Source organism: Gymnoscopelus braueri (assembly GCF_963280865.1).
Source record: "Gymnoscopelus braueri genome assembly, chromosome: 5".
NCBI lineage: Eukaryota > Metazoa > Chordata > Actinopteri > Myctophiformes > Myctophidae > Gymnoscopelus > Gymnoscopelus braueri.
Window position 1 is genome coordinate 1,700,289 of NC_137606.1, and position 26,245 is coordinate 1,726,533.

Sequence of the window (26,245 nt, forward strand, 5' to 3'; positions counted from 1 at the left end):
CGCGAGCTTGTAGATCTCCTATTTTCCAAAAAAAATATATACATTCTGCATAATGAGTACTTTTAGTTTTGGTACTTTAAGTACATTTTTATACCAATACTTTTGTACTTTTACTCAAGTAAATTCTGAATACCAGACTTTTACTTGCAACAGAGTATTTCTACATTGTGGTATTGATACTTTTACTCAAGTAAAAAAGGTGAGTACTTTTTCCACCACTGAGTAGAATCAATACTGTTGTATGGGGGCAGGCAGAGACATGACCACTCACGGTACAACAGGAAACGGCCCTGGGTGGAGTCTACACAGTAAAATGCTATGAATGGAACTTGACGCCACATGGGAGGACCACATGGCTCTCTACGGGTCATGGACAAGGTCAGAGTGAGAAGGATGAGGCTGGCCGGGCACTGTGTCAGGTACCTGGAGCTGATGGCGAGCCGCACTGATAACTGTGGGAGCCAACCCAAGGCACAGCTAGGTGGGGAACAGATCACACCACCTGTGTGGTGTGACAGCGGGGCCAGCAACACTGCAGAGCTGATGCTGGATAGAATGGAGTGGAGGGGAGAGATCCAGGAGTCCTGAGTTGGTGTCGGCTAATCCCGCACCCATGCAACGCATCATCATACTGGGTTAAAAGCTAATGAATAAAGTTACGATTTTAAAACAGGCCATGGTTCACAATGTTTTTTTTTAATTCTTTTTTTTGCTCTGGACCACTAGCATACTTCAAACTATTTAAAAGCTAGATTTTGGTGCCCTGTGCTTCAGCAACCTAAAACACTTCCGTTAAGATGGCAATGTCTGCAAGCTCGAAACGCGGCGTGAAGTGACAGAGACGATAATGTACAGTAACAGCAACTCGTTCCAGATTGCCCCTGTGCTTCAAACTTAACCTAGGAACAACCAGCACCAACTGGTCAGTTGTGGTCACCCAGGTCCGCTGGCCAGTTGCTTCTGGTCATCTCTATGGGATGTGTGGTTGTAAATAATGTCAGAGAAATTGGTTGGAGCTAGCCCATTTAAAGACTTGTAGGTAAACAAAAAAAATCTAAAAATCAATCCAGTGAAGGGAGGCCAGTACAGGGAAATGTGCTATTGCTTGCGCTTTCCTGTTATATCTGTCGGTCAGCTTTCCTCCTTGTTTCTCTTGTGTGTGTGTGTGTGTGTGTGTGTGTGTGTGTGTGTGTGTGCATGTGCGTGTGCGTGTGCGTGTGCGTGTGCGTGTGTGTGTGTGTGTGTGACACATCTTACCTGTGTCTGTGTATGAGTGCATTAAATGCCAGACCATCTCTCCAGCAGGTGGTGAAATTCTGGATGTTGACCTCAGGATACCTGGGGAACAGTAACACAATAACCACAACTTTCTTCTTGTAGATTCACTTTGAATTTTGAATTACAGATGGAAAATAGGATGTTTGAAACTGTCATAACCTAATTTAACATTACCAATGAAACCAAACTTTCATAATTCATTTGAAGTTCAAGTTTAGTGGTCATTGCAGACAAACCTTTTAAAAAAAGAGTTAAAAAAAGAGAAGAGTACAAAACATATATCAAGCCCATAATGGACCTTCAGTGTTTAAACAAACTATTATGGACAGGGGTCTAATGTCACTATGATATTGCAGCTTAAAGTTTCATGTGATTTCTACTGCTCTCTCACCCTGCGGTCTTCATCTGACACCAGAGCAGGAGGGCGTCCTTAGCAGACCGAGTCTCTCTGTTGTCCTCTGTCTCTATCTTTATAACCTGGATCTGAAAGCAAACACACAGAGACAATATTTAACCTTTAGTACATCCGATTACCAACACGATGCGACGCCTTCGTGCTTGTAGATCAGTTATTTTAAGCAAGCAACACCGTCATGCGATGGCATATACAGTAAATGAAACTTAATTCAGTCCATGAGGCCAGCACAAGACTAGGCTTAGCATTAGCAAGGACACCCAACTCAAAACTTCTTTAGTATTTGCTGTAGTTATTTCTTTTTTAGACACAAACCATTCTCTTGACGTTTTTCACAATCAACACTTTGGGATATGGCACATTGAGCTATACAGTACATGCAACACACGTTCCATTTTCAGTGAACAATTTAAATGTAAATGTGTTGTCTGTTTATGTCCTTCAGAAAAATAACATCCCATGAGTGTGCTTGTGGAGTTCATGGCACCATCAGTGTTCCAATCACGTTACAGTGACATGATCCAAGGTATGTGGGCACATGGCACCCCCCTGGCATCAGCTGGCACATCACTCACTCAGGCACAAATAGTTATTGAGATGAAATTAGGTAATGCGTTACATTTTGTACTTTTGGTCTTGGGAGTCATGTTTCCTTAGCACAATCACTTGATTACTTCAAAGTTTTTGAAGTAATACTTCCTACAGAGATTTTTAGACTTTGCTTACATCGTGTGAGAAAGATAAGAAGAGCTCTATCCCTCGCTTCTTGATCAATACACAGAATCGGATGTAACCTTTCCTCGAGCTATTTGGGGTGAGCGCCATAGGAAGCTGGCTTGGATGTTAAAAGAAGGGAGATTGGATGAAACCAAGTCACTGGTATTATCAAGTGGCCATTTCCCATTACAGAGTTCAATACATTAGGTCAATGACACTTCCTGAGAACAGTCAATTCTGTCCTCTGCACCCCATTGCTACACTTGTCAGACCTGTGCTCATCTAAAAAGCCCTGAAACTGCACTGCAAAAAAATGATTTAAAAAAAAAACTGCATGTATACAGTATGCGCTTTGGCTGACACTTAATGTAGTGTTGATGATTTGCATGAATCCACTGTATACATGGATGCACAGCTGTGGTTAACCAGTACCACTTTCACCCTGGGGGCCCTACATTGGGCATATCATTAAAGGGGATTTTCTTCAAAAATTGCTAAATTAATCTACAAGCTCACAACATGCCGTGATGTGACACGTTGTGAGCTTGTAGATTGGCTATTTTTGTGCAATATATGATTAAGTTTAAGATAGATAGGGCGCTAGTGGTTAAGGAGTTAGCAGACTAGTATTCGCAGTCATTTCTTTGACTAATTTAAATGTATGTCTCAATTCAGGTTAATTTGAGAACATCAAAATGAGACATTCCACAATGTGAACATAAAACTATGAAATTAACTGAATTTAGCCTCATGCTGTCACTGTGACTAAAATATTACATATTGCAGATTAATTACACCAGTTTTAGATATATTGTTCTATGCAAGAAAAACGAAATAATCCAAAATGGATGTATAACACTCTAGAGTCAAACTATTCATATTGTATCAATGTAAACAATAAGCCACACCATATAGACTCTCTCTCTCTCTCTCTCTCTCTCTCTCTCTCTCTCTCTCTCTCTCTCTCTCTCTCTCTCTCTCTCTCTCTCTCTCTCTCTCTCAGCAGCACAATCGAAAGGCACAAGGAACTACTACCACACTATGAGGTGAAGTCTCATGGCAAATAATAACAGTTGTGGTTATTATTTGTGCACTCAATAAATACAGCAGTGTTACCTCTTCCTTTGTGTCTATATGTTCCCCCCTTCCTTCTTTTATTCTTTCCCTCTTTTCTCTCTGTCCCTTGATGTGGTGCTACTGCAGTGGCTAGGCCCTAGCTGCTGACTGGGCAAAGAAAACTCACTTTCATAACAAAGGGAGGGAGGGAGAGAACGAGGGAGGGAGAGAGGGAGAGAGGGAGGGAAAGAGAGAACAAGAGAGGGAGGAAGCAAGAGAACGAGAGAGAGAGGAAAAGGGAGAACAAGAGAGGGAGGGAGAAAGAGAACGGGAGAGGGAGGTAGAAAGAGAACGAGAGAGGGATGGAGAAAACAAGAGAGAACGAGAGATGGGGAGAGAACGAGGGAGGGAGGGAAACAAGGTGGAGGAGATGGGATGTGGCAGGAAAGAAAGGATAAGGATAAACAGCTACTTCCCCCGGACAATCTGTATGAGCAAACAAGCCAGGAAAAATTTAAAAATAAGCTTGGGAAATGCAAATATATGTTTATAACCTTGGAGTAAGAACCTTGGATTGTGAAGTGTGAATGTTTGGACCCCAGGAAGAGTAGTCTTCACTGTGGTGAGGACTATGGGGATCCGTAATAAACAATAAACCTTGCACACAGCATCTTCAAGCACCTTAATAATAGATAAGACGAATGGACAAACTATTCTTAATAACGCTGCTAATATGATGATCCTTTTTTTATTTCCGTCTTGTTGTATATAGTATGTTTTTTATTACTATTATTATTATTGCTGCTACAATGTCTGAGGAACCAGAACAAACAACTTGTTCTAATTTTACTCTTATGAACCCGTACACAAGACGTAAGAACCCTAGAACCTTGGATAAAGGATATAAGAGGAGAGTGTGATGTAGAGTGATACACAAAGAGTGATACTGTACAGTATACTGTACCACTGTGCTGCACTCTATTTTACGTCTTAGGTTGAGAAAGTCTTCTAGTCTTAACCCATTCAATCCGGGAACGCATCTCTGTCATTTTAGATTTCTTTGGCTATTCAAAAATAGCAGATCTACAAGCTCATACTTTGAATATATTTTTTTTGACGCGAACATTTGTAACTGTCAAATGTCTCAGCAAATGTCTTAAATTTTCTGAAAAACTATTGTTGCTATATCAGTGGTGCTCAAACTTTTTCTTGTCAAGGACCACCCAAAATGATGTTTTTGGCCGCCGATCCCTATCAAAATATGTTGTTCTTCTGTAGCCTACTGCTCTTCAGCCCATGCAAAATTGATGAGGCCATGGACCGGTGGCACTTGGGAGCAGCTGAGCAGGACTCTGGCCAAGACTAAAGCTAGCACTCATCACACATTTCCACATTACTAACTTAATTCTTGTGGCATAGTACATGGTAAGAGCTGTCTGTCATCCTACATTAGTATGTTAGCACTGCTCTATTGTCTCAACGTAGCCTGCTAGATAGTTGACTTCAGAGTAGACCAGAGGGCTAACGTAGCGCACTCACAGCTCCAACAAAGCTTGAGCTAATACAGTAATTGCAAGCAGCAAATGTGCTTGGTCGCAGGTACCTATGCCTTAGCATGACAATACTGACTCCCAAGGGACAACAACTATTAAGCGACTATGCACCATGAATGCTACAGAAGCAGCTGAAAAATAATGCTAAACAAGCATTTCGTGCCACAGACCATTGGAGTGTGATAAAGAGGTACATTAGGCTTGCTGATGTATTTACATGGCAGTCCTAGATCCTGTATGAGCCAAGGGGCCAGCTTGAGATTTTTTACATTGACTCCAATACGTAAGAGACAGTTCATATGAATGGCCTGTAGTTTCGCTGTTTTACCCCTGCTGGTGTCAGAAAGAATTTATCTTAACACAAGCGGATGGGTTTTTGACAAACGCGATATGATGCGATATTGAAAGATGGCGGATTTGTGTGCGTGCGTGCGTGCGTGCGTGCGTGCGTGCGTGCGTGCGTGCGTGCGTGCGTGCGTGCGTGCGTGCATGCGTGAGAGAGAGTGTGCGCGTCCTTGTTGAAGATTAGTCTGCAAGCAACAGCCATTGCTGGGCCCTCAGTGACATTCACGCTTTATCTGCCAACTGCCGCTGTCGCACAATGATGATGCGGTAACTTTGACAGCCTCCCCACATTAACGATGGATACACTGATGCAAACTGCAGAGCCCTTCAACAGCGTAGGAATTCCCCTCACTGCAGTGTAAAATCCCAAGTGTTAATTCAACTCGGAGAGTGTACAAATATAACCAAATGGACGTTGGTTACATTTGTTGTAAATGGATAAAGGAACACTGAGGAATTTACTGTAGAGCGAGGTGGCTAAGAGAGCATGCTGATATTTATAACAGGTTGTGGGCAGTGTTGATTTTGAAAGCAAATTTTGATTTAGTTTTAATCATAGTGTTTTGAATAAAATTCCATTTAGTTTTAGTCATATTTTAGTCATCTGAAATGTTTTAGTTTTTGTCTAGTTTTAGTCGACTAAATCTACAGTTGATTTAGTCGACTAAAATGTATTTTGGCGGGCTTTGATGGTATCGTAATGGCTGATTTTACACTTGGTTGCATGCTGAAAATAGCCGATCTACAAGCTCACAACGCGTCGCAGTGTGACCCGTTGTGAGCTTGTAGATCGGCTATTTTCAGAGCGCAACACCCGAGCGCAACCAAACATAAAATGACTTGCCTTTTAGTTCTACTGGATCTCTTCTCCACTAGTCCCTCACTAACATTTTAGTCTAGTTTTTATTTGTTGGAGAAATTGTCAATATATTTAGTCTTAGTTTTAGTCATCGTAGCTTAGTTTTTATTTAGTTTTTATTTAGTTTTCGTCAGTGAAAAAAGGTAGTCAACGATCATTTTAGTCATAGTTTTAGTCGACAAAATCCACACAGGTTGTGGGTAGTAGTTGTGGCAGGAAAAGACAGTTGCACTGCACACATAAAGACATATTCATACCTGGGAGCTTCCCAGTACAACCACTGGAGCAGTTGGCAGTTGGACATCCAGAGCAAAATGGATGTTCCAGCAGCCAATTCATGTCTCAAATTGCAGACGAGAACAAACCATAAAATAGACAAAATAGCCAATAGCAAAGCAAGTGTCAATGTAATTGTAGCATTGACAGTCTATATACGCTCAAGTAAATCCCCTGTCAGCTATTTCTGAGTCGGTCCTTATTTCAATAACTAACCAAGGAGGTATTCTTTACGGTTGTCATGGGTTCAACAGCAATGCAGTAAGTACAGTAGGTGCAGCCAACAAGGAGGAAAGAAGGAAAATACATACTGTAAACTATCTCCCATGTCAGAAGAAGCGTTAAGGCCAATACATGGTCATTTCAATGTCGGGAAAAACTCTGGACAGGCTTTCCGAACTAAACAGTCATGACATCTGAGTTCTGAGAAAAGGTTCTGAGACCGGCCATCAGAAGTTCGTAATGATGTCAATTTGTAGTTACATCACCTCCCTTTCCGAAGAAAAGTTATGAGTGACAGCCTGTCAACCGGTGTCAATGTTTGTGTCTGCCATCGAGGAAAAGAAACTGACTGTATCAAGTGGCGCATTTTTATGAACAAAGATTTCAATAAGCAGACCATGTGATAATAATAAAAACTAGAAAAAGTGCTCCTCGGAGCACAAGTCTCCGCCAGGTCAGGTAGGTTATTATGGCCTCCTGGTGGCGCTATAATGGCCAATGTGAAAAGGGTGCCATTTCTTCTTAGGCCTTGCACGACAATCGGACACTGCATTCATGATTTGAGGCATTTTGTTCCAAAAATGTGGTTTGCTAAATTAGACCTGCTGGTGGCGCTATAACAGGCCAAGGTGAAAAGGGTGGCATTTGTTCCTCGGCCTAGTGGGAATGTGCGTGCCAAATCTCACGGAAATCGCACACTGCGTTCATGATTTGAGGAATTTTGTTCAAAAGGGACCTATCCTGCAAACTTTGGAAGGCAATGTTAGCCAAGTCGGATGGAATATGAAATATCGGACACATCCATGTTGATCACATGACTATAGAGATACTGTATACCGATTTGCGTGATTTTTGGACAGAATCTGAAGGAGTAAGAGCAAAAAATTTGTATTACAAAACTCAGCCTCCTGGTGGCGCTCTAAAAGGTATATGTGAAAAATGCAGGGCAAAGGTTTTTCCTTGGCCTCTAGGGAGTGTGGGTGCAAAGTTTCACACAGATTGGTGCAGTTATAGCTAAAAATGTGAATCGGCCTGTTATAGCGCCACCATGGGGCTGATGTGAACGTTTTCAAGTGGCATTTCTTCCTGGGCCAAGTGGGAATCTCTGTGGAAAATTTCACGGAAATCGCATGCTGCGTTCATGATTTGAGGCATTTTGTTCATAATGTACCAATCCTGTAAACTTTGGAAGCCAATTGAAGCCAATCGCGTGACGTTTGGACCAAATCTGTAGGAGTACAGTAAATAAATGTGTTTTTCAAAAACCAGCCTCCTGGTGGCGCTATGACAGGCCCATGTGAAAATTTTGGGGCAGAGGTTCTGAATTGGCATCCAGGGAGTGTGTGTGCACAGTTTGGGAGCGACCGGGCCAACGGTGCCGGAGATTAGCTGGTGACAGACGGACACACACACGGACACACACGGACGGACGGACGGACGGACAGGGGGTAAAACATACTCTCTCGCCATGCCTATCGGCCTGGCGGAGACAATGAACTGCATGACCTATTTATCAGCTAAAATGAGTAGGTTGTTTACAAATAAGCTGTGAGAGACTGTGGTCCCTGCTCACTCAACACTGGGGATAGATTATAATTGTATGTTGTTTAGTTGTCTATCTATGTACGCATCGGCTGATCTACAACTGCTAGTTCTACACAGTCATCACCTATGTACCATGAATTTAATCTAGGCAGAACAGCTGGTTCTGTCTTGCTCACAGCCCCGCAGCTACAAAATGACACTAGCAATCATTATAATCTTAATAAACAAGCATAAACAACTTCAAATGAACAATGTTGGTGTAACTAAGATATAAAAACATTTGTCATTTTTAGGGCGGATACTGCTGTATCTCAATCGAAGCACAATAAATAAGAAAAAAGCCACGCGGATTTCAATGTCATAGGACATAGAGTCTTTAAAAAACGCTCCTAAGACAAAAAGAAACATGCTTGACAGACATATGAATTGAGCAAACATGGACCTCCTAAGACCAACCACAGACTTCCATTACAGGCTAGCCAGTCAGAGGCTTACCTGACTTTTTCTCTGGCAAAATGCTGACTTACGATTCAGACCCCCTGGGGCTGGAATTGATGCACACTAGGTCGACCATGTGAGACAAGTGATTTTATAATGTTCTGAAATGTAATGTGTGTGTGTGTGCGTGTGCGTGTGTGTGTGTGCAGTGGTGGAAAGTAACAAGTACATGTACTCAAGTACTGTACTTAAGTACAATTTTGAGGTATTTGTACTTTAGTTGAGTATTTCCAATTTCCAATACTTTTACTTCTACTCCACTACATCTCAGAGGCAAATATTGTACTTTTACTCCACTACAATTATTTGAAAACTGTAGTTACTAGTTACTTTGTAGATTTTGATTATTATTACAAAACATACATTAACCACTATAACCCTATATACATTTCGGCCATTTGAAAATAGCCGATCTACAAGGCTCCGACGCATTGTGAGCTTGTAGATCTGATATTTTCAAACGATTTTTATACATTTGAAAACTTGTAATGGGACATTCTACATAATGAGCACTTTTACTGTTGGTACATTTTGATGCCAATACTTTTATACTTTTACTCAAGTACATTTTGAATTGTAACTTGTAACAGAGTATTTCTACATTGCAGTATTGATGCTTTAAAACATTTGAGTACTTTTTCCACCACTGTGTGTGTGTGTGTGTGTGTGTGTGTGTGTGTGTGTGTGTGTGTGTGTGTGTGTGTGTGTGTGTGTGTGTGTGTGTGTGTGTGTGCGTGTGTGCATGTGTGTGTGTGTGTGTGTGTGTGTGTGTGTGTGTGTGTGTGTGTGTGTGTGTGTGTGTGTGTGTGTGTGTGTGTGTGTGTGTGTTGTGACATCGTAATGTGATTCAAATGTTTGTTATCAGGGCGTCCTTGAAAAAGAGAGCTTGCTCTCAATGGGTTTCCCTGAATAAATAAAGGAAAAAGAAAGAAGAAAGAATGTGTGTGTGTGTGTGTGTGTGTGTGTGTGTGTGTGTGTGTGTGTGTGTGTGTGTGTGTGTGTGTGTGTGTGTGTGTGTGTGTGTGTGTCTCTGTGCAATTTACCTGGAAGCGTAGGATGATGGTCCAGATGAGACCCAAGGTGAGGCGGTGGTTCCCATCAACGATGTCATGAGAACCTACATTCTCCAGGTGGACTCTCTGCTCTTTGAGGAACTGAAGGGCCTTGTCGACGTTCTCCAGACAGTGGATCCGCATACGGCCCCGCGTAGGCCGTGGCTAGGAGGTAGAGTCACACCAAAAAGTTAGGGCTGCAACAGTTAATCAAACTAACGATTATCCCCAAAAATCGATAATTGATCATTTACTAAAATAATCAATTAATAATCGATTCCTATTTTGGACATATCGTTATAGGTGAAAACTTTCTAAAAAGTTCAAAACAAAAAGTGTCCATCTACAAGCTCACAATCGACTATTTTCACAATTTCTGCACGAAATCATTGTGCAATATATATAAAAATATCATATAGAAAACCACAATTCTCAATTATTTGATTAATTGAAAAAGTAATCGATAGAATCATTGATATATTTGCACTAGTCTGTACACTGTATGCGTTGTGTACACTGTAAAAACTACTGTGTTAACCAAACATTGTACACGCAGAGTTACAAATGGATAACGGTGTGTGTGTGTGTGTGTGTGTGTGTGTGTGTGTGTGTGTGTGTGTGTGTGTGTGTGTGTGTGTGTGTGTGTGTGTGAGTGAGTGAGTGAGTGAGTGCGTGCGTGCGTGCGTGCGTGTGTGCGTGCGTGCGTGCGTGCGTGCGTGCGTGTGTGCGTGCGTGCGTATACCCACCAATAGTTCTCCACTCAGGACCTCCAGCAGTCTGGTGAGCATATATCCATCTTTCAGGTCATTGTAGAGGTCAGCGATACGACAGGACACTCTGGCCAGGTGGGAGTTGACCCACTTGGTGAAGGTTTTCTTTTGCACAGCATCTCTCTCCTCTGGAAGAGACATCAAAACAAGCCACTTTATTGGCATCCAGTATAATGCTGTGATAAATCATCCCAAAGGGGTCAAAACATGGATTATGTCTGAATCACAACGTGTCATTTTGTTCTTGTGGGTCGGCCATAGAGAGCCCGCCTGGGAAGCAGAAGGTCCTGGGTTTGATTCCCGGCCAGGGCAATGTGTCCCTGAGCAAGACACTTAACCCCTAACTGCTCCCACATGGGCAGTAATCAGCTGTGTGAAGCTATAAAACTGGATTTCCCCTGCGGGATAAAATAGGCAGTGGTGTAAAGTAACTAAGTACATTTACTCAAGTTCTGTACTTAAGTACAGTTGTGAGGTAATTTACTTTACTGGAGTATTTCCACATTTCAGTACTTTTACTTCTACTCCACTACATCTCAGAGGCAAATATTGTACTTTTACTCCACTACAATTATTTGAAAACTTTAGTTACTAGTTACTTTGCAGATATAAATTATTATATTATAAAACATACATTAACCCCATTAGCCCTATTTTATACATAGGCTATTTAAAAATAGCAGATCTACAAGCTCACAACGCGTCGTGATGCGACGCGCTGTGGGCTTGTAGATCTGCTATTTTCAAACATTTTAGTACTTTTACTTTTGGTACTTTAAGTAGATTGTGATGCCAATACTTTTTAACTTTTACTCAAGTACATTTTGAATTACGTACTTTTACTTGTAACAGAGTATTTCTATATTGCAGTATTGATACTTTTACTTAAAGGTAGGGTAAGTGATTTTCTTTGGTTAAAATAAGTGTTAAATAGCTCTATATTCTGATAGTACTCATTGCTATAGAGTGTTTGTTCAGTAACAGGAGTCTCCATGTCTCTCCAGCTCTTTATTAAACAGAAAATGCATTTTCGTTTCAGTTTCAGTTTCATTTCCAATTTTATCCAATCAGGACAGAGAACTCAATCAGGATACAGTTTAAACAAGTGAAATTGGAAGTGATGACACTAAGAAATGAGCGGACAAAATTGGAACTGGAACACTATAAAAATTAAGCTTAAAAATCTGTGCTTTCTCCTGATTGGCTGAGATTTTGACACCTACCGGAAAATGTATTTTCTGTTTATTAAAGAGCTGGAGAGACGGGGAGACTCCTGTTACTGAACAAACACTCTATAGCAATGATTACTATCAGAATATAGTGCTTTAACATTTTAACAAAATAATTTTTGTTTTAACCAAAAAATATCACTTACCCTACCTTTAAGTAAAACATTTCAGTACTTTTTCCACCACTGAAAATAGGTCTAATTATTTATTTGTATTATTATTTAATTTATTATTATGTGTGCGTGCGTGCGTGCGTGCGTGCGTGCGTGCGTGCGTGTTCCTGACCTGCAAGGGCCTTGATACGGGAGCACTCAAACAGCTTGGCGCTCGTGCACTCTGTCTCCCAGAGCCCTGAACTTATCGGTCGGTTGTTGTTGTTTAACTGGCGCTGGGCTTCCGCGTTGTCCAGGTCTGGAGAGGCATTGGCCATTGCGCCCAACACCCTGTAAAACACAGACACACACACACACACACACACACACACACACACACACAATCAGAGATACATAATTAAACACAGTTATATTTTACATATACATGTACACACATATCAAGATCAGACATGCAAATACTCAGATATACGATCAGATATTACTGGAAAACAACCATGAAAGATGCTTCAATACTTCATTCATAAACTCAATAGACCCAAATATGGTCAGCTTAGATCCAAGACATATTTTCTTTTTTTTTAACCCACGATTTTGTAATCCATTTTTTCCCCCAGTGCCAATTGCCTAAGCCGTGATCCTGGGCGCTACTTTCCCGAAACTTCAATGCATGAGGAGTGAGCTTCTTATCACCTGACAGGGGGAGTTTCCCCGGTATGACGTAGCGCGTGGAAGGAACACGTTATTCCAACAAGTTCCTTTCCCCTCCATCAGGCGCCCCGGCTGACCAGGGGGAGGCAGTATAGAGACCAGGATTACTGCATGTTTTTTGTGAGGGTACCTACCCTAGGGGACACGGGGAGAACATGCAAACTCCACACAGAAAGGCCCTTTCGCCAACCCCACCTAGGGTATGGGCACTGATGACGCGGAGGAGAGAACACGCCCCCAGCGCCCACAGCGTCCCCGGCAGGAATCGAACCCTGGACCTTCTAGCTGTGAGGCGACAGCGCTACCGACTGCGTCACCGTTACCCTCCAAGACAAGTTTTCAGTGAACAATAGCATGTATAACTTCAGTCTTTATCCAGTAAACCATCTGAGGCTCATAACTGCTGGACTAATCAGCATCAAACCTTTCACCCACACTGCCAGTAGGCCAATAAGGTAGACACTGCATTTTCCACCATTTTACATTTTCTTCAAAACCATTTTTGTTTTTACAAATAAATATGTAAATATAGTCGGTTATAGACTGTAAATACTGAACGATAAAATGTCTACAGATGTTTTCTTGATCCACACAACTCGAGTAGTGTGTTAGTGTGCCGACCGTTCCGGGTGGGTGCCCTAAAAGATATTTTGCCCAGGGTCCTCCTTGAGTCTTATAGGAATACTTCAACCCCAAAATGAAGTTTTTCTACCAATTACTCACCCTGTGAAGCCTTGAATAGGCTCTATGCACAGCAGTCGTATTGGAAAGAAAGTGGGCCTCTTCCTTACTTTCTTACCGCCATAACTCTCAGTTACACACCCGTAAGTTAACACCCATTTGGAACCCCAACATGGAGAATATCAGCACCCTGACTCTGTTCGACCAGAATGGAACAGAGCCTTAATTAGCATAGCATAATTGGTAAGACCTGTGAAGGAAGTAAGGAAGAGGCCCAGTATCTTTACAATATGGCATACAGAGCCTATTACTAAACTGGATCGCTCATAAAAGCACAATGGCTTATTTAAAATGAGAAGCCAGCTCATTGTCATTAATTTCTTAATATTCTATCTGTGAATCTGGGCCTCATTTAAATTAAGCAGTGAGTATTGCATTACGCTCTCACATCTCTATTCATTTCAAGCCCCTTTAGTTGTTGGTCACTAGTAACTGAAAATGATTAAAATCAAGTCTATACAGCCTCTTCTTCATAGATATTGCAATATTTACTTACGGTATTCTAGCACTGTATTTGCATAATCTAATTTGGGCATAGAAGAAAGGGCTCCCGCACACTGCCCCCTTCACTTTCAATTAAAAAGTAACAAAACATTCCCCTTCAACTAAAAATAAATTTCCTATTCATGAATCATGTACCACTCATCCTAGCTTGGCATCAGAACCATACAATATCTAATAATAGAATCTCAGTGAGTCATTGAATGTTTTGAAGTAGAGAGTAACATTTGGGCTATTTACTTCTCTCCTCTCTCCTGTTTGATACAGTGACAGACAAAAGCATGCTAAAAATAACTTTTCTCCCTTTTATTTAACACCTTGGGTATACAATCACGCAGGAGAGGATGTGAGGTGAAAACTAAAGTTGTAAAAATGTCAAGGTGAAAATGGCGACGTGAGTCTAGTTTGATCTAAAATGTCATCTGACCTATCTGAAGTCAAATGGAAACTGAAATATATCCGAAATAAACATGAATAAACTTGATATATTCTGTCAAATGATGTACATGGTCTTTCAGAATTACGTACTGTATATGCATACAACTTCTTAGTACCACCCTAACCCTAACATGGGCTGAGCCACCTTTTGCATAATCCATGTCTCAAGTGCCTCAAGGTTGAAAATGTCTTAACCGGGTTTATGTATAGATAGCAGGTAGTCCTAATATGTTAAAAACTCAAAGTTTAGTTGACTTACAACTGAAGTACAACCAACCTTGGGTGTAGCCAGCCAGCTTATATATAGCATCATCACTGTTGGTGATAAGAACAACTGTCATACAGTATGGGCTACTGTTATCATTTACAGACCCCCAGCCATCTCCTGTCCTCTCGTGTTCTTTCTCAAAATAATGTCTTTGATGTTATTAATCTAACAAAATTGTGGATACTGCACCTGAGCTTACAAGTAGAATTTTAGAAATGTAGACAACTAGACATGTAATCCAATGTCTGACAATACAGACCAATAGCAAAACACTATGGCCAGAATTCACAAAGGAATCATGCAAATACGCAGTGGTGGAAAAAGGACTCGCATCTTTTACTTAAGTAAAAGTATCAAATACTGCAATGTTACAAGTGAAAGTCCGGTATTCAAAATGTATCTGCATCAAAATATACTTTAAGTACCATAAGTAAAAGTACTCATCGTGCAGAATGTCCCATTTGACAGGTTCAAAAGGTATTAAAAAATATTTTGAAAATGGCCGATCTACAAGCTCACAATGCGTCGCAATCGTGACGCATTGTGAGCTTGTAGATCTGATTTTCAAATGGCCAAAATATATATAGGGCTGAAATGGTTATTGTGTTTTGTAATAATAATCAAAATCTACAAAGTAATTAGTAACTAAAGTCTTCAAATAATTGTAGTGGAGTAAAAGTACAATATTTTCCTCTCAGATGTAGTGGAGTAGAAGTAAAAGTATTCGGTATTGCAAATATCGAAGAAAGTAAAAGATAAGGTACCTCAAAATTGTACTTAAGTAGGCTACATTACTACTAAATGTACTTAGTTACTTTACACCACTGCAAATACGAGCTTTACAAGTACAGACAAGTCAGTCGGGTACTGTACTTGCAAGATGTAGACACAACAAGTAAGGTCATCAAGGGAGAGGATATTACCTCCTCCAGTTAGTATCACTGGTTCCACTCTTTAGGCAGAAATAATCCACACATAGTTTAAGTAGACATTCATTTGTGTTGTGTGAAATGATTGGTGCGGCCACTAGGCGTGTGAGACTGATCATTTCTTTTTCCATAAGTCTTGTACACACAGTACACACTTTGTTCTGGCAGACAGTTGATGACTATAAGTGCTCGTTGCTGGTGCAGAGTTCATGTCAGGAACTTTGTTTGTGCTACCATCTCATTTTCATTAATTTCTTAGTGGATAAGTGCACTGCACTCAAGGAGGGGAAAGAAACCTGCAATCTGCCTTTGCAACACAGTGTCAAGAGAATCTGGACTTCATGAAATAGATCAAGTATAAAATAACAAAGCACTCTTTTATGCTTGGATCAAAGACATATTTTTGGTGCCTGATAGACAGCATGGCTTCAAGTCTTTTTTTTCCAGTAACCATAAAAAATTCTAAATGACTCTCCTTGAGGCTCATAAGGTAACACAGGGGGAGAAATAGGCCCCTCCCCCTTCTCCCTCTCATCTCCCCTCTCCTCAAAACGCCTGCACCCCTCCTCCTGCTTTCCCTCCCTTCCCCCACCTCTCTCTTTCACAACATACATAAAGAACAAAATGACAGAATGGATGAATGGAGAGCTTTCTCTCAAACACAGCAACACAAATATGAAAAAAACGAAAAACTGAGAAAATAAATCTGAGGCTAAAATTGCACATCAAGAGTATTAACCCATTAAGACCAGGAACGCATCTGTGTAACCACTTTAACCATTATTTTATACTTTTGGTATTTAAAAATAGAATCTACAGATCTACAAGCTCATAGCGTGGCACCGAGTGCCGCGCTATGAGCTTGTAGATCTGCTATTTCTTTTTATCGTGAAAATGTATGCAAAACTTGAATATATATATTTTTTAAAGCGAACATTTTAAACTCAAATATTTGCTTCTGGGGGGTCCATGGAACAACATATTTTGAGATGGGGGTCTGCGGCCAAATACACATCATTTTGGGGGTCCTTGACATGAAAAATTTCTGATTATAGCAACATACGTTTTTTTTTCAAAAAACTGTTAGGATTTAGAATAGATTAGTAGAATTCCAAGAAGCAAAGATTTGAGTTAAAATGTTCACTTTAAAAAACATGATTTTTTAAAAAAATTGCAGATCTGCAAGCTCGTAGAGCGGCACTCGGTGCCGCGCTATGAGCTTGTCTATCTGCTATTTTTGAATAGCTCAAAGAAATCTTACAATGACAGAGATGCGTTCCCGGTCTTAAAGGGTTAACTGCCGTTGTTTGGGCTGTAGAGTATTGTTAAATTTAATGAAAATTGAAGTTTCAATTAGTAAAAACAGGAGCCAAGTTTATGGGATTAATGCGTCTTAATTTATGGGATTGTGCTCCTTTTCTGTCTCTCTCTTGTCTCACTTTCTCTGTGTCAGACTGCCTTTCTCCCTACCTCTCCTCATCTCTGTGTTTCTTACAAACATAAACAACACACACCCACTCTCCCTCACTGTCTGTTTTCTATGTCTTTCTCTGCTTCTTCCTCCGAGACAAAAGTTCAAACAGCAAACTGAAAAACATTGTCGTTGCACTGGATGAATGTCAGTAAGACCTGGAAGACAGAGAGAACAGAAGGGCAGTCATACGGATATTTAGCCATGCGCCCCTGGGGGAAGTCACAACATTACAATGACTCTCCAGTGATGACACAAATCGAGGCAGAGCAACGGAACCTGCAGTCTTCACAGCATGATCCAACTGAATAGGCATAAAGAGAATAGCCTACTGAATGCAGCAAAACAAAAACAATATTCTGATCATCCGTGAAAGGAGGAAACAGAGAATTGCAGTGCAGTCCAGTCTAACTACACCTGCATTTGCTGGCCAAATTCAACAGCCAACTGAATGGGTATAATGAAGAGAACAACCTATGCAGTGACACAGATATACCTTATAACTTGTGCAATGATAACAGAGAAGAACACACAGGATTGGTTGGTTGAATGGGCATAATAAGGAAGCCAAAGAAATAAATGTATAGAAGCAACATGGAGGAGGACCTTGCGCCCCCTGCTTTGACAACTAATCCTGATGATGATACCATCCCAGTATGAAGGACCGCCTTTCTCTTTGCATTGGCTCTGCAATGCTGTTATTATTTTTGTTTGTTTTCCAAATAGTTTCCACCCATACCTTTGATCGCCGGGCTACGTGAGACTATGAGTCGACGTACCTATACTTTTATATCTATGAAGGAAACACACTACAGAAATATACAGTATATATATATTTTTTAAATAATGCTTTAAACCAGGGGTCGTCAACGTTTTTCAGGCCAAGGACCTGGAGCTGAGAGAGAGATGAAGCTGGGACCCCCACCACATATTGTATAAAATTGTGTTGCAGATTAAACTTTTTCAATAGACTTGTGTAGCTTTGTTGGATTCATGTTAATGTGTATTTTCAGACAGTTAACCACTTAAACCCATACTTAGAAAACTTGGTCTGCTCTTGTTCCACCCCAACACAATGCCTCTTTGCCGAAAATAGCCAATCTACGCGCTGTGCACCGTTGTGAGCTTGTAGATCTGCTATTTTCGGGTTCAAGTGGTTAATGTAAAAAAAAAAAGTTCCTATCACACAAAGATTTGGTGGCCTCCCTGTAGTAACGCTGAGGACCTCCTGGGGTTCCGGATCCCCTGTTGAAGACCCCATGTGCTAAGTAAGTCTGCTGACAGCTAATTCAGTTGTTACAAAAGAAAAAGGCTAAGCATGCGTTGCGCTTCCTAATCACCTCTATGCATGAAAATGCTTTACTGGTATTTCCCTTCCATGCGTGAAATCTGTGCGTTATAGCTGATTGCACACAAAACCTGCTGTAGACTAAACGAATGAGCTGGTATCTACAAATGAAGTGTTTCATAACGGCTCATGCAAAGTGAATCTTGCTTGAGCTAAGGTTTGTATTAGCGGTGGTGTAATGGTAAAAAAAAAAATCACGGGAACGGTATTTTAATCACATGCACGGGCGCGCACCGGTAAACCTGTAATGCAAAGTAGCCATTTGGGTACTTTGCCGTACCTTGCGTGTGCGCGCAGCGCGTGAACATTTTCCAGTGGAACGCTGTGGTATCCCGTATAGTGAGCAACACACACCACTGATATTAGCCACTTAAACCCTTCCCAGGGCTCTGTACTAGGACCCCTCCTCTTTTCGCTCTACACTAAACATCTTCACTGAAAATATGTTTGCCCCAGAATAGGGATGCTAGGGTTCAAGAAGGTATTCCCTTTTGCAAGTTCATTCCAGTTGCCTGCACAGTGACAGAACCATAAACAGTATCTTACAGAGGGACAGATGAAAGCCAAGTATTTTTGACTGAAATCAGATTAAATCTAATCCTGTTTTTACCTCTATTTAGTGGTCTTTGCCGTGTCAACAGACTGCAAAATAGTACAAATTAAAGGTGTGAAAGACTGTTAGCATTGCTGCATACCCTGCTGCTAGTAGTATACCTGGATGGTGTGTATCTGTCAGGGATTGACCAATGATGTCATTTATATTTTAGTACATTTTCAGTTATATTAATCTTATATCACATTTTGTTTTACTTTTATGCATGTCTGCATGTGTGAGTGTGTGTCTGTGTGTGTGTGCGCGCGCCTCCACCCTACTTACAGTGAACTAGCCTAACCTCAGCCACCTGATGTCTTTCTGTGAGTTCTGAAGTGTTTGAGCAGCCACTGTGTGTGTGTGTGTGTGTGTGTGTGTGTGTGTGTGTGTGTGTGTGTGTGTGTGTGTGTGTGTGTGTGTGTGTGTGTGTGTGTGTGTGTGTGTGTGTGTATGTGTGTGTGTGTGTGTGTGTGTGTGTGTGTGTGTGTGTGTGTGTGTGTGTGTGTGTGTGTGTGTGTGTGTGAGTTCCTTCCATCTCAGTTTTTCTGATAACCAGACCCAGCTGTTGAAGAAACAATCGTCCTATAGCTATGGGGGGCTGACAAACATAGATATATTCCCCCCGCATGCACACGTGTGCACACGTGTGCACACACACACACACACACGCACGCACGCACACACACACACACACACACACACACACACACACACACACACACACACACACACACACACACACACACACACACACACACACACACACACACACACACACGCACGGCACACGCACGGCACACACACATCTGTTTTGTTGTCCATACAGTAATGGAAGCAGCGGTGACTTGGCTCCAGAGACAGAGAGCATCCTGAGGTAACCTACAAACACAGAGAAATCTCACACTCATCTTTTTCTGGGCTAGTTTTCAGTTGTATGTACCACTCTCTGGTCTCTCTCTATGGGCTAGAAGCCCTGTGTTTGTTTTCACATCAGTGTATGTTACATGAGCCACCTATGATGCTGCACTGTAAAAAAAAAAAATGTAAAAAAACAGGAAAATACTGGCAGCCGGGTTGCCATTTAAATTTTGTTAAAAATACAGAAAAACTTTGTAACTACTTTACAACACAATCCTGTAAAATCATTTTACAGTATAAAACGGTTTTATTTTACATTATTAACCAGTAAATACAACAAGCCTTTTCTGCTTAATTCAACCAATTATTAAGTAGCTTTTACATGCAGTTGTTGTAGATTTTGCATTATAAAATGTCTCAATTAACTTCTTTTTCTAAGAAATTTTAGATTTTATAGTGGTAAATACAGTAACTTTTACATAAAGTTCTTGTAGATTTTACATGAAATCCCATTAAATTACAAATAACATTTTTTATGTGTAAAAGCTGCATTATAAAATGTCTCAATTAACTTTTTTTTCGCAGCAAATTTTTGTTTTTATAGTGGTAAATATAGTAACCTTTACATGCAGCTGTATTTAGAGTGGTAAATACAATAGCTTTATTCTGCAGAAATTGCATTATCAGGGTGCTTTTACACCAATTAATTCATTCATATTTACATGCCGCTGTCGCTTATTGTACATTTAGTTCCATTCAATTCAATAACAGTGCTCAACTGTAAAAGTTGTATTAATGACACAGTGAAAACAAATTGTAAATACTGCAATAACTTTATTTTCAAGAATGAGCTTGAACTGCTATAAACATATACATTTTATGTACTTACAAATTGTGAAAATGTTGTAATGTAGCCTACAATATAGGCTAGGAATAACATCATTCCTTACAAGGTCTTAAAGATAGGTGCTGTAAATTCTGATGATTAAATTCTGATTATTATAGTGTATCAGTAACATGGGGTCTGACTGTCTCTCCACCTAATTAGCAAGACATTTTTCCCAGAACATTTAGACTGCTTGTACGAAGACAAATAAAAAGTATATCAAAAAAGGAGGGCAAGCTCCTAAACATGTCTTACATGTACTTTCAATTCAATTTTTCAATTTTATTTAAGTGTCAAATTACAACAAGTTGTATAAACAAAAATGTTATAAACTTAAACCCTAGCATATACTTTTGTGTACATCAAATCCAAAAACAAAAAAACTAAAAAAAGATTGGAGGGCGGTGGTGCAGTGTGTGTGTGTGTGAAGACACATCTGTGTGCACTGCATATTAAAGTTTAAAGGTTCCTGGAGTCAAGTTTCACGTGGGGGGGGGGGGGGGGGACGACGACGACGTTTGTCTTCTCCACTTTATCTGCATTGGTTGATGGATGACACCTGGGAAAATATAAGAAAAAATATATTAATAATGGGTGTGTATATCTAAGTACTGTGTGTGCGTGCGTGCATCACCCAACATCCACACCCGTTCTAACTACGAGTGTTAATGTAGTCGGTGCAGATTTAGAATGCATTTTGCAATTCTGTGGCTTCGTGATTGATCACAATCAACAGGAAGGCACTACTGCCGATGTAGTCTATCGGCGACTGGCACCTGACCGTCCCTCCCGTGAACAGCTGCCGGGGAGAGGCAAGTGGACCTGGCGGCTTCCCTGCGGTGTGTCCATCCGCCGTTGGAGCAGCGGTGGGTGGACTTCCAGGCCCTGGAGGTCCATAGGAGCGGTTGCGGAGGGCACTTTGTCACCGGGCAGACTGGGACTCGGAACTATGCCTTCTCTGGTGGTCCAGCATGGGACATGCCCAGACTGGTTGTTGGAGGGTTTTGACAGCTTGGGCAAAAGGACTGGCGAAGTGTTGTACCGTCTCTGCCACCATATATGGCGGAGAGACTGCTGAGTGACATTCTTGTTGTATCGTGAAGACATGTGCCATGAGATTGTGAATGTAACCTAACTGCACCTGTAATGTTAGTGTACTTTCTAATCGTGTGGACATAAAATGTCCGTTAATGAGCGTGTACTTACCATATGCATGTACATCTATGTACGCATCTCACTGTGTGTATGTGTGTGTGTGTGTGTGTGTGTGTGTGTGTGTGTGTGTGGCCAACAATCTTACCATTCAAACATCACGCCACTCATGGTCCGACAGAGCCTGGATCAAGGTAGACACCCTAGGATTGACACTGAGACGTGCTTTTTTGCTCTCCACTTTAGTGCCTTTCTCTGGGTTGATTGAGAACATACACCTGCAGTCACAGAAGAAATGCATAGATTATAAAACAGCTATGTAAAGAAAAAACAAAAGTTGATCCTTTTTCTATTCAAGTTATTATATTAAAGCAACTTCATATGGCAAAGATTTTAATCAGGCAGCACTACTTTCTTTCAGTTAAATTAATTTAAAATGCAGGAAAAAGCAAACCAAAAAATACACACCTCTGAAGAAACTCCAGGGTTGATGCCAGCGCTGATGGGTAGTGGATGTTGAAGCAATAGTAGCTTCCAAACATCATGCACACTGCTGACACGAAGGTGGGAATGTTGTCATGTACAATGACTTGGTCAACACTCAGCATATAACGTTTTGCTGAATAGCAGGACTTCCCTAAAAAAGGAGCAAAACAAAAAAACAAGTAATATTCAAATAAAATGTAACACAAACACATTGAGACGTTTTTAGATTTTAAAATGTGTGTGTGTTTTACACAATAGACAGAACCGTAGAATGAAAAAAGAAAAAGAAAAAAACTTACCACACACAATGATGGCTGGAGTCAAGGGAACATTGTCCATCTGAACTTCCCGTGCCAGGCATGTTTGCTCCACATAACGGAACATTTCGTCCTCTTTCTCTTTAAAGTAGGCCATCAGAAGGAGCACCATCTCTTTTACATCATCAGACATACCACCCTGCTCTCCCCTCATCAATTTGTACTTTGTGTGGGCGTCCATGTACCTTTGGCTGATCTTTAGAGGATTGCGGTTCAAGTACTTCAGGAGACGTTCTCCCTTGACTTCCAGATTCCGTCCGAAAACCTCTTTCAGCTCAATTCCAGTAAGATTCTGGAAATGGACCACCATGCCAAGTTCCTGGAACCACAATGGCCACTCTGCCAGAAGGTCCTTGATGCTTTTCCCCTGGTTTACCTCTTTTCGTTGTGTGTAGAAAGTCGCCTTCATTAGACCTTTGACTTTATCTCGATCCACATCAGTTTGCTGATCCTCCATCATCTTCATTTTAGCTTTCTTCTGTAGCTGGCTCTGTGTGGTCTCTCCTAGGGGCAATAATTTTTGCTGCCAGTTGATGCACCCATATGTGTCCTGGACTGCTGCTCTTCGTTCAGGACTGACTTCGTCTGTGGTAGAGCCAGAATCAGATTCACCAAGCTTTCGTTTCCTCATGTGGGGAATCTCAGGTCGCCTCTGATTATTTATCCTACATATCAATTGTTTTTTTATAGAGTCATATCCTGTCCCAGGGACATCTCCTGCTATTACATCTTTCAGAGATTTGGGGTATTTTTCCACCATTTTTTTGGCAACTACCTCTGCGTGCTTGGACCCTAACTGAGAACATTTTTTCTTCATTGCAATGACCAGAATCCGGATCATCTCCTTTCTCAGTTTACTTGATGGTCCTTCTCCTCTCTCCAATGAGTGGATAAGTTCATCTGGGAACTGATCCCACGGTATCATGAAGCTCTCCACCCAGTCTCTGTCAGGACTTCGGAAGATGATGGAATCATTTGATGATAAACTTCTTGGTGAAAAAGACTGACAGGATGCAGACAGTCCTGATGATGCACCAGATGATGCAGCTGCACGAGATGATACTGATGCCAAAGATGACGGACCGGGCCATTCTGGTGAAGCAGCACTAGCTAAGCATCCGGTTTCAGGAGTCTGGTCTGAAAAACACATTCATACAAAGGCATACACATAAAGTTACACAATATGAATGTTTGTATATCACCGAATTACTTTGGCACTTGCATCCTGTATTTCAAAAGAAACACTCAAAGTGTGTACCAGATGATATTGACGCCCCAGATGACGGACCAGGGCATCCAGGTGAACCACCACTACCTGAGCAGCTGGTTTCAGGAGTCTGGTCTGCAAAACACACATACATTTCATTTATATTAATGCATTTTACTGTGCGTCTTCATTTCAATTTACTGTATGTGCACATACAGAGACATACGTTTCCTGTGTACGTATATGTGCGCGTGCTATGGAACATAAATCAAGTTTAAGCCATATTTACAATGCAATAATTTACTTACATTTCTGCTTCCAAGCCTCAAGGAGCTTTCGGGCTTGAATTGGCCTCAATGATGACAGCAAATCGTCTTCTGAAAGAAACTGAAAATCATCAGATGTCTCCACCCCCAATTCCTGTAATTTCTCTTCTAGAATCTTGACAATGACCTCTGAAAGGTCAGGTAGGACCGCAGTAATGGCGTTGTGTAGGAATGTCTCCTCCATTGCTGGAATGGGAAGAAAACATTACATTTTTCAAAAGCATTAATGACAAGACTACAGTAATTTGACAATATATATCATATATGTACACACACACTGTATATGCATTTTCTTTTTTTCTTGTGCATGGCCTCCATCACAGTGTCTTAGATAATGTTTATTTCGACAACACACTGTGTTTCAGCGGAATGACTTGGTGCCCGTTAAGAATGTATGATGTTAAAGGATAAAAATCTACCAAGTCATTAATGTAAAGACATTGTAACTTTGTACTCGGTTTTCTCACTGAGTATAGATGGTATTCAGAATAATAGTGAGATTCATGGATTTCCATCACAAAATAAACAGTTGCATCATTTTGAATTAAAATCATGAGCAGTTCTCCAAACTCCATGGACTCATCATTTTGTGAGACAAGGAAATGCCCTTTTTTATAAGATGTGCCTTTATACAGTATGTCAGTGGAAACAATAGTATTGTTTTCTGAAAAACAAAACTCTCTCACTGCATGTTGAATTGTCTCACTGTAGAGATTTTGATAAAACCTACAACTGTCTTTAACTTGCAGAATTAATCCTGGCCGAGCTATGATATATGAATGAAACAGCTGATGTCGTTCAGATAAAGTTTGGCAGATGTTCTTAAAGTTTTTCAAATGCCTGGCACATCTCTTAAAGTAACAGTGTTTACTTTCAAAGCGCATCGTCCATAATCTTATCAAGGGTCCAAATTTCAAAATTAATGCCGGATAGTGGCGCAGGTAATGGTGTTTTGGTTTTAGTTTATTCTTAGGAAACAAACTCTTTCTTGAATCCAAATATTCCTGTATTAGAATTTCAAGATAGGCTACCTCTGCTGACGAAATCTTTTGTGCACATATAAATTCAACGATATCTTTAAGCTGGAGAGTTAACTGCCAGACTTCATCATCTGGGTTTTTCACTTTGTCACCAATTAATACAGGCAACAACCGTAAAAAATTCCAATTCTGGACGGCTTGACCTGAAAGCTTGAATACCTTAGAGTTGACAACACAAGGCTTTGTCAAAGCATCCGACCCTTTGTATTTGAACTGCTTGATACGTCGGTTCAAATCTGAATAAGTAAGCCATTTCTTTTGCTTAATTAGATACTTCAAGTACAGTGCAACATCAAATGATAACACACCCTCAAACATGTCATGGCCTAAACAAGGTGGTAGACCTGGCTGGCATACATGATAAGATTTTAGTGCATTGAAAACAGAGTTTACCTTTATGCCTTTGATGTGCTCACTGCCTCCTGCTTCTAGGTCACCAACAGTAGTGTCATAAGATTCAGGTGTGCGCTGTGGACCAAGAACATTTGGGTCATCACTCTGAAACTCTCTTAGTGTGATTTCACAATACCTGCAAAAGTACTGGGCTTTACTGAAGTTTTCAACAAATCCACCAATGCCGTGTGAACCCAAATTATCCCCAAGAATACTAAACAGGGCGCCTTTTACTGTATCACCACCTACAATGATTCCATTTTCTTCCAAATCTTTTAAATCCACCAACAGCTCTGAGAAAACTTTAGCACTTTTAAATTTTTTCAAGTCACTTTCTATACAAAGTTGCACAAGGGACATGTGATCAGTATTGGATCTCAAATGAATAGGTAAATTAGCCAGAGTCACATAGACTGCAAGAATCTTGTGTTTTTTTTTTGCAGAGCCCAATGGATTGACTAATTCAAAAGCATCTTGGTACAGAATTAATTTTAGGCATCCAGGGTTTTTTATAAAGAACGGGTTGGACTTAAAAGTTTTTCCATCACTTACGTCATTAAAAACATCTGAGTCTGTTTCACAAGATTGCTGTTGTGACACTGAATGCTTCCATAGTTCTGATTCTAATAAGCCAATTAGTGTTTGTTTCACAGGTA

General features: G+C 40.7%; 2 protein-coding genes across 2 annotated transcripts in view; both read right to left on the reverse strand.

Moving 5' to 3' along the window:
* The window catches only part of sptbn4b (spectrin, beta, non-erythrocytic 4b), a 148,311-nt gene that overhangs the window by 111,067 nt on the left and 10,999 nt on the right, over positions 1 to 26,245 (reverse strand). Inside the window, exons 2-6 of the mRNA XM_080428827.1 lie at positions 12,101 to 12,258; positions 10,563 to 10,714; positions 9,808 to 9,981; positions 1,670 to 1,761; positions 1,258 to 1,338 (exon numbers count right to left, since the gene is read on the reverse strand). Of these exons, the coding sequence (XP_080284953.1) occupies positions 1,258 to 1,338; positions 1,670 to 1,761; positions 9,808 to 9,981; positions 10,563 to 10,714; positions 12,101 to 12,245 (644 nt within the window). The 5' untranslated portion in view covers positions 12,246 to 12,258. The remainder of the gene's footprint in view (positions 1 to 1,257; positions 1,339 to 1,669; positions 1,762 to 9,807; positions 9,982 to 10,562; positions 10,715 to 12,100; positions 12,259 to 26,245) is intronic.
* Positions 21,126 to 24,340, reverse strand: LOC308085202 (uncharacterized protein; the record flags this gene model as incomplete). The annotated part of the gene is made up of 6 exons (XM_080428284.1): positions 21,126 to 21,227; positions 21,969 to 22,098; positions 22,289 to 22,457; positions 22,606 to 23,760; positions 23,882 to 23,965; positions 24,139 to 24,340. The coding sequence occupies 5 exons, from the start codon at positions 24,338 to 24,340 to the stop codon at positions 21,972 to 21,974; spliced, it is 1,737 nt and encodes a 578-aa protein (XP_080284410.1). The 3' UTR covers positions 21,126 to 21,227; positions 21,969 to 21,971.